This window comes from Nelumbo nucifera, chromosome 1 (genome assembly GCF_055504915.1).
Source record: "Nelumbo nucifera cultivar China Antique chromosome 1, China Antique-T2T, whole genome shotgun sequence".
NCBI lineage: Eukaryota > Viridiplantae > Streptophyta > Magnoliopsida > Proteales > Nelumbonaceae > Nelumbo > Nelumbo nucifera.
The window spans coordinates 191,911,891-191,921,528 of record NC_142649.1 but is presented as its reverse complement, the minus strand read 5'-3'; the positions used below and the strand labels follow the sequence as shown (position 1 = coordinate 191,921,528).

Here is a 9,638-nt window from a genome sequence, read left to right as displayed (position 1 = left end):
ACCCATATACCGAAAATAACATAAAATACTAGAATATACAGAAATTAATCAAAAAAATTGCAGAAAATTGCAAAAAAATACAAGAAAATGCAGAAAAATACCAGAAGGTTGCAGAAAAATACTAGAAATTGCAGAAAAATAGTAGAAAATTGAAAAAAAATAGAAAAAATGCAGAAAATAGTAAAATATTGCAGAGAATGCAGAAAATTGCAAAAACAAATAGCAGAAAAATAATAGAAAATTACAAAAAATTGTAGAAAATGAAGAAAATTGTAGAAAATTCACAAAAATTGCAGAAAATTATAGAAAATGCAGGAAAATAGCAGAAATTTGTTGAAAAACAGAAGAAATTTATAGAAAATATCAGGAAATAACAGAAAATTGCAGAAAATATAAAAAAATGCAGACATTTCAGGAAAAATCAGAAAATTTCACAAATAGCATAAAATTGCAAAAATTACTGAAAATTATAGAAAAATGCAGAAAATGCAAAATAATATTAGAAAATTGTAGAAATTTGCAAAAAAAATACAAGAAAATACCAGAAAATGCGGAAATTTTCAGAAATAGCATAAAATTACAAAAGATACCAAAAAGTAGCAAAAAATACAGAAAAATGCAAAAAATACCAAAAAGTTGCAGAAAAATACCAGAAAATTGTATACCTAACTGTTGTTACGCATTATCTTCTAGGGTTCTATTCGCAATATACTTTGTTCTGATAAATGGATTTCGCTGATTTCTTAGCTCAACATAGAAACATTAACCTCGAAAACTTATTTACAAAAACAAAAATGAACATCAATTTCAATTTCAGCTGTCAGAAACATATATTTAATCAGTCTTCTCCTAAAGTTCCGCCTGTCACTTCAAACTCTTGTTGGTATCAGTCGGAATTTTGGTAGGCAAATAGTACCAAGCAGTTCAGGAATACCAGAAAAGAAACTTCAAATTTTTCTAAGTTGGAAGATACAAGAGGATCAGGAAGAACAACACCCAGATGCTTTGAACTGTTTAAATCCATTTACCAAGAAAGAAAAATGCACCCATCTAGTCACTAAACAGTCTTCAATGTTGAAGTACTACACTAGCTCTTTTCAGACAATATACTTTAAATGAGATTGAAAAGGGAAAGCCTGTTTCACAAACGAAGATATTCCAATGTTGGTCCCCTTGCAGACAATATACTTTTGTTCCACCCCTTGCAGAAATAGAAAATTTTCTCTATAAAAGGCCATTATTCAATGTTGGTCCCAGTGTTCTCATGCTTGTCAGAGATAAATTTCACTGTATTTCAGAAAAAAACTGTGAACTATGATTGTAAGGTTATATATTAAGTGCTGTTGTACAAACCAGTATGAGAACTATTGTCTAATAGGTAAAGCACTTCAGAGAAAATCTAGAATGCTGAAAGTGCCTTTTCTAAATGTTAAACCGTTTTTCTTCTCACAATATCAAAAGAAAAAAAAAAAAAAAACCTTTTTCTTCTCACTTGGTAACACTCAATTGAACTTCTCCTCGATAATGGTTAAAATAATGCATATTTAGGTAGCCCCTACAAATGGATTTCAATGCCCATGGCAAGACCATATTCTTTCTGTACTTGTAAGTTAGGTCCAAGGAAACCACATGCAGAAATATAGTGTGGTCAGGCTCAAACAGTTCTGCTCTGCATTGGGGTACATATTGGCAATACATCCATCTACTTATTTTATCGAAGCATAAACTCCTATCAACAATGATGTTTTTATTGTGAAGTAGGTGAGAGTGTATGTTTTGGTTGTACTTGTCCATGAAGCTGATCTTCTTAATTTTGACTAAAATCTGGAGTATTTTGACTAAAACGAAGAATATCTTCATATTCTTATTTTCAGGGGAAAGGAATACAATGGAAAAGGGGGAGAAAAAGATTTCCTATTTGCATACACATTTCACATGTCTTGTTTTTCTAGAGCATATAAGACAATGATATAGCCTATGTCTTAGCTTTTTTTAAGCTTCACTAGTGAAAGCATATGAGTTCACATGTCTTGCTTCAATGGCGGAACTAACATGCTTCAATGTCAAGACTTGCAAAACTTTAAAGAACTGCGAAAAAACTGATGGCGGAACTAACAGAAATTTACCTATCCAAAATTTCTTGGTTGCTTCAATGGCGGAACTAACATAGACTTGTGCTCCCCTTAGGACTGTGAAAAAATTGATGGTGGACCTAACAGAGATTTACCTATCCAAGACCTCTTGGTTGCTTCAATGGCGGATCTAAAAGAGACTTGTGCTCCCCTTAGAACTGCGAAAAATTTGGATGGCGAGTGGCTTGAAATCCTAACAACTTTTGACCTTGCACTTGATCTGATGACTGGAACAAAGAAAACCTTAAATGGATCTTTGATGGTGGAAGTTCGTTCGACTGAAAACTGAGAACTCTTACGGCCAAGCCTTGCTGGATCGTGCCTATTCCTGTCAGAAGGAGCGGGCTGGCCTGCAGGTCAACGTCGATTTGCTCAACACTGAGGTGCAGAAGCTCAGGTTGTGCCACCACTAGGGTTGAGGTGGAGTGTGGAGAGCGTCAACGTTTGCAGCACGAGGTTGAGGTGTTCTCATAAGGAGTGTCCAAGAGCAGAGCGAGCTAGGGCAGAAGCGGTGGCTTCTTACCTGAAGTCTCCTGAGTATGAAAATCAACGGGCGTTGGATGGTGTTCCTTCAATGAAGAAGGGCTTCAAGTTGTGCCGCCACTATCTCAAGTCTCTCTACCCCGATATTGATTTCAGCTCCATCACTTCTCGGAGAGTGCCGCCTGAACTTGTCCCCTAGGTGGATGAAGAGCCACTAACTCCGGAGGAGGAGGAGGTGGAAGACGGTGAAGAGGAGCTCAATGGGGGAGAGGGCGAGGAGGCTTATGACGGGGCTGATGGTGATGAGTAGCCTGCTTCTCAGCTCAGTCGAGGGATCTGCTTGAAAGAATGGTAGGATCCATCTAATGGCCGCCAAAAAGGATTGTGGAATGGGTGGGCGAATTTCAAAAATTTTCCTACCTTCTCTCAACTGGGAATCGTATTCCTAAATTAGAATACAATATTCAAGAATCCTACTTGAACCATAATCGAACCAGGTCTGAACCAAAAAGGAAAAAATGGAAGATTATACCCGATCCGGAGAATCAGTATCTCCCAAAGTTGGTGTTCACGCCCAAAGATGACATCAAAATCCGCTCCTACTGAAGATGACACAGCTGTAGGTGGAACAGAACCAGCAGAGTGCATCCCACACACTGGATCATTCTCAAGAACCCTCTGGAAACTCTGAAAACCAAATCTTTTTCAGTCTTTTCTGCAAGACTGATGTCAAGAATGATTTCTTGATTTCTTTCTTCTGCAAAGATCAAATCTTGCAAGAAGGAATGGCGGCGGCTGGAGGAGAACTCCTGGGACGAAGATGGCTGAATTGCTTCTCTTCTCTCTGGAGTGTGAATGAGATCTAATCTCAGTTCGCAGGATGCTTTCTTGCTTGAACCCTAGGTTCGAAAATCTCTTTTTTTCTCTTTTGGGTTTCTCCTCTTTTCTTCTTGATTAAGAAACCTCCTAAATTAGGAGTTATCCCAATCCAAATCAGTATTTGGATAGGGGATTATCTTAATCCTATCTGCAGATTAAGTTAGCTTACTCCTGATCTTATCAGGAGGTTACCAGATTCAAATCTGATTTGAATTTGGTCTCCCAGAGTGGATAAGGCTAAAGGCCCAATCCTTTTGCTAACATTAATCTCAGATCCGCCCCATAGATGGGTGATCATATCAGCCCAGCTCGAAATGGGCTTTTGGCCCATTAAGTGTTCAGTGCTTAACTAGTTTCCAATTAGCTACCCAGTTGGGCTTCTTTGTATGGCGTGGGACCCAAGCATTGATCTACACACCAGCCACATGGGTTCGGCCCAGCCTTTATTACAAGGCCCAGCCGAATTCACTGAAAAACTCAGTGAACCCCCGAGCCCATCACATGGACCCTATGGGCCCAACACTTACATTAAGTGGTCCCTGGGCCAAGCCATCTTATAAAAACACAGGGACTGTGGGTAAGTGCAAGATTAGCCCATCAGGTATTATCCTAAATGGTCTTACACTTAACCTCTCAGCCCTTAATGATCAAGCACTGCCCGACAAGAGAGGACATCTCCCTCGGCTGCAAGGAACAGTGTCGCACTCTCCACTCACATGGATCCCGGGAATTAAAACCATTTGCAAACATTTTAAAACTGTAGAAATATATATATATATATATATATATATATATATATATATATATATATATATATATATATATATGTATGTATATATTAATTTTGCAAAACAAAATTCAACGATTGAAATCAACTGCCGGCAGTTTGGTTTCCATCAGAGAGAGTGCATTCCCGATCATTACCTTTGTCCGACAAAGGGGTCAATCCTGTCACTATGATCACCCACTTAGATGAATTCTCAGACTGCCCCAACATACCCAGGTTTTGATCCCCGCTAAGGATCTCACTGATTGGCATATCAAAGACAGCCCGATCCGACACCTAGTGAAGTATCATAATCGAGTCTAGGGGCCAGGTGCAACTTTCCAGTTTTGTCCATCTATCTCCAAGCTCCAGAGCAATACTGGAAATCTGGTCTGGTTCAAGGATTCGAGTAATCCCATACTGCATGTGCCCTGGGTCTTACCCTGGCGGCCGAGACAGGCCATCCCAACACTTGGTGGCACACCAGTACCAGCCTTGGCAGGATAAATCTCCCAGACTTTATCCAATGGCTGTGAACATTTAAAACTAACACGAGTCTCTATAAGTGTCCAGTTTTAGGGTCTTACACAGAATTATACCAAACAACATGAATCAAACATGCACTTTATTTATTTACACTAAATATCAAAAGTACATCAAATCAGATTGAAGCTAAGGGCATACAAAACTTTCTAACACTGCTGTGGTGTCTAGTGGTTCTTTTTTGTTGTTTCCGGGAGCTTTTCAAGCTCCTGTCAAGATTTTAGGGGCCTACGTGCTCCTTATTTGTCCAAACTAAAGAAGTCTCTCTTTTTTTTGTAGTTAAGGAATCTTAATTTTTTTGATATTTCGTAGATGCCTATTTTGCGCCATTCAATCACGCCGTACTGTTCCGAGTTTTTATGCTGCCTACCAAGCTTTTTTTGGTACTAGCGAGCTACCTGGATCCCTATTCACGAGTAGTAACATCGTAGATTGTCTATGTTCTGGGCTCGGGGAACTTTTTTCCCGTCGAGTGTCTCGAGCTCATATGCGTTTCCACTAAAAACTTTAGAAACCCTATAGGGTCCTTCCCAGTTCGGACCGAGCTTCCTTACTCCAAGCTCAGGTGCCATGATTTTCCTGAGCACTAGGTCATCGATCCTAAAATTTCATTTCCTGATTCCAGCATTATAGTATTGACACAACACGTTGTTGGTATGCTGCAGTCCGAGTGTAGGAGAGTTTTCTTGTTTCTTCTAATAGGTCGAGGTTAGCTCATAGCTCTTCTCCATTTGTTCCTTCGACGTACGCTTCAGATCGCGGGGTTGGAATTTCTAATTCTGTTAGTATTACAGCTTCAGTCCCATAAGATAGGTTAAAGGGTGTTTCACCGGTTGCCGTTTTGATAGTAGTCCTGTAGGCCCATAGCACACTGGGTAGCTCATCTACCCATAGTCATTTAGCTTGAGATAAACGAGCTTTGAGTCCTCGTAGTTTCGCTCTATTGGTAACTCCAGTTTGCCTATTAGCTTGGGGATGTGCTACTGATGTGAATCTTTGTTCTATTCCAATTTGTTCCATTGTCAGATATTAACACTCTTGGCAGGCCAAACCTGCACACTATGTTTCGCCAGAAAAGGTTTTGGACGCTGCGAGCTGTTATTGTCAGTAGGGGTTCTGCTTCCACCCACTTAGTGAAATAACCCACAGCTACCACCAAAAACTTCTTTTGTCCCTTGGCCGGTGGGAAGGGCCCCAATAGATCTATTCCCCATTGCACAAATGGCCATGGGCTGTTTAAGTATCTTAGGTCGGCAGCAAGTTGGTGTAGGATGTTCGCATGCCGTTGGCACTGATCACAGCGCTGGACCAGTTCAGCGGCGTTAGTTTTCATGGTGGGCCAGTAGTTTCCTTATCGTAGGGCTTTTTGGGCGAGGCCCCTGCCCCCTAGGTGTCCTCCACAGTGGCCCTCGTGGATTTCTCGTAGAACTTGATTTGCCTCATCTTGCCTTAGGCATCGTAAGTAGGGCATCATGAAAGATCTTCTGTAGAGCGGCTTGCTTACTATCACGTAGTGAGCTGCCTATCGCTCTACCCGACGAGCTGCATTTCTTTTTGCTTTTTGCTGGTAGCGCGCCACGTTTCAGGTAATTGTAGAGTCGGTCAATCCAACTTGGCCCGGCGAAAGTGATTTTGGTGGCATCCTCACTCGCTTTTTCTATCGAGGGTCGCGGTAGTTCTTCAACACAGATGGTTCGTTTTGTCGAGTCCAACATGCTCGCTAATTTGGAGAGGGCATCAACCTTTGTATTCTTTGATCCTGGGATTTGTTGGAGATACCATGACTTGAAAACTAGTAGGAGTTCTCTGACTTTGGCGAGGTATGCCGTCATGGAGGAGTCTCAAGCCTCATAATTCCCATTTACCTGGTTTATGAAAAATTGTGAGTCGCTGCATATCACCATGTGTTTGGCTCCAATTCTTTTCCTAATGGCAATCCTGCTAGTAGGGCTTCGTATTTAGCTTCATTATTTGATGCTCGGAATAGAAACTGGAGCATGTATTCCAGCTTTGTTCCGCAGGGTCCGTATCGTATTAACCCAGCTCCGCTTGCGCCTCGGTGAGATGAGTCATCCACGTGAAGTATCCTGGGCTCCTCATCCTAGATTGCTTTTTCACGAGGTAGGGGGTACTGTGCTGGATAAGGCTTCTGTTGTTAGCACCATCTACCTGGGCGATGGCGAGCTGAAGTTACACTCAGCGATAAAATCTGCCAGGACCTTCACTTTGATTGTTGTGTGCGGCTCAAATTGGATATCATATTCATTAAGCTCGATTGCCCATTTGGCGAGTCTTCCCGAGATCTCTGGTTTTAGGAGAATTTGCTTCAGTGGTTGGTCTGTTAGCACCACTATGAAGTGTGCCTAGAAGTAGGGTCTCAGCTTTCGGGCATCTAATACTAAAGCGAAGGCGAGCTTCTCAATGTTTGGATACCTCATTTCGGTGGCCTGGAGTACTTTGCTAACATAATATACGGGTAGTTGTGTTCTGTCTACCTCTCCGACAAGGATTGAGCTTACCACTTCATCACTTGTAGAGAAGTAGAGTTTGAGTTCATCTCCCGCCTCTGGCCTGGTCAGTAGAGGGGGCGAGCTAAGGTATTGCTTCAGTTCATCGAAGGTGAGCTGTCATTCTTTGGTCCATTCGAAGTCTTGGTTCTTTTTTATGGCCTTAAAGAAGGGAAGACACTTCCTAGCTGATTTGGGCATAAACCGGTTCAGGGCGACTATTCATCTTGTTAATCTTTAGGTTTCCTTAACCGTCTTGGGTGGTCTCTATCTAAGATCGCTTGGATTTTTTCCGGGTTGGCCTCTATGCCTCATTGGCTGACGATATAGCCTAGAAACTTCCTGAGGTCACACCGAAAGCACACTTGTTTGGGTTTAATTTTAGGTTATGTTTTCACAAAAACTTCAAATACAAGATTTTAGTCAGAAACCAATTCTTTTGAAAATAGAGTCTTTACAACCATATCATCCACATAGCATTCTACTTTATTACCAATTAACTTTGAAAAAACACAATTAACTAATCGTTGGTAGGTCACTCCATCATTCTTTAAACCGAAAGGCATGACCTTGTAACAATACAAGCCTGTCTCAGTAGTAAATGCAGTCTTCTCCCAATCTTCAGGGTCCATCAGGATTTGATTGTATCCTGAATAAGCATCCATGAAGCTGAGTAGTTCGAATCCTGAAGTTGTGTCCACCAAGCAGTCTATGCTGGGTAGGGGGAAGCTGTCTTTTGGGCAGGCGCGGTTTAGGTCCATAAAATCTATACACATCTGCCACTTGTTGTTTGCTTTTATCACTAAGACTGGGTTCGCTACCCAGCTCGGGTACTGGACCTCTTCTATGAAGTTTGCAGCTAACAACTTCCCAACTTCTTCATTTACTATGCCCCACCTTTCCGAGGCAAGTTTTCTCTTCCTTTGCCAGACTGGTCTAACTGTAGGGTCTACATTAAGTTTATGAGTTATTAGTTTAGGGTCAATTCCAGGCATTTTAGTTGTCGACCTGGCGAAAACATCTAGATTTTTTAATAGAAAACTTGCCAATTCGGATCATTGGGGAGCTTTTAGGTGAACTCCTATCCGTAGCACTTTCTCTGGGTCGGTTTTGGAGACTTGTATTGCTACCGTGTCTTCGATTGGGCGAGCTCTTTCCTCAATGTTTTCTGGTGGTGGGTCCAAGTCGATGTCGACTATCATCTTCCCTTTAGCTTTCAATGATGCCATGTAGCACTTTCGAGATTCTAGCTGATCAGCATGTAGCACTCCCACTCCAGTGTTTGTTGGAAATTTTAATGCTAAGTGGTATGTGGATACTACAACTCGCAATGCATGTAGAATTTGTCGTCCCAAGATCGCATTATAAGGCGATGATGCTACTACTACTAAGAAATCATGTTCTAGGCGAACTGTGTGGGGTGGAGAGCCATCTTCAATTGGTAACCTAATCTTACCAATCAAGCGAACTACTTCACCATTGAATCCTACCAAAGGTATATTAGCAAGCTGTAGGTCGGCCTTACTAAACTCCATTCTCTTAAAGGCCTTGGTGAATAAGATGTTAGTCGAGCTACCTGAATCTACCAAAATCCTTTTTACCTTGAAATCATTGATTAACAATTTTACCACCAGTGTATCATCATGTGGGTATTGGATTCCCCGCGTGTCATCATTTGTAAAATAAATGAGTTCTTCCGTTTTGAGACATTTGTGGGGCTCGCCATCCTCCTGTTCCAGCTCGCGTACCGCGTTTCTCCTAGAAGATGAGGTGCATCCTGCTATAATGGAGCCCCCCATGATTACGTTGATTGTTCCCCTAACCTGTTTCTCTCGAGCTTGTGGGGTTCTAGCTGGTAGTTCTTGCTGCCTACTGTTCTGCGATGCTTCCTTGTTGGCTTCTGTTCCTTGGGTCTGCTCATCTTTGATGAAGCGTTTTAGGTAGCCTTGCTTGATAAGGTCCTCGATTTCAATTTTCAGGTTCCAACAGTTCTTAGTATTGTGTCTGTATTCTTTGTGGAAATGACAATACTTGTTTGGATTCCTGGTGCTAGGGTCTCCCCTCATCTTGGGAGGCCATTTCAAGTAATCAGCGTGATTGGATATGCACGATAATTTCCTTTTTATGAACATTCAACGGTGTAAATATCCTGCTGTATGTTGGAGGCATTTCCGTTCGTTGTCCTGCTCTTCTGATTGGCAACTTGCTTTTTCGACGCGGTGAACTGCTGTGCCTTCTTCTTGGGGATATACTTTTATGAGGTGATTTATTCCTTCGCCTAGTTCGGCTAGTACTTGCTTCTTCATCTATTTTTTTTCCTTTTTCCTA

At 41.4% G+C, this 9,638-nt stretch overlaps 1 protein-coding gene across 1 annotated transcript; it reads right to left on the bottom strand.

Annotated features, from left to right (window-relative positions):
* Window positions 1-8,365: 8,365 nt before the first annotated feature.
* Window positions 8,366-9,376, bottom strand: LOC104611892 (uncharacterized). Its single transcript, XM_010279164.1, has one exon. It carries the CDS (start codon window positions 9,374-9,376, stop codon window positions 8,366-8,368), a length of 1,011 nt encoding a protein of 336 aa, XP_010277466.1.
* Between the last annotated feature and the right edge of the window lie 262 nt (window positions 9,377-9,638).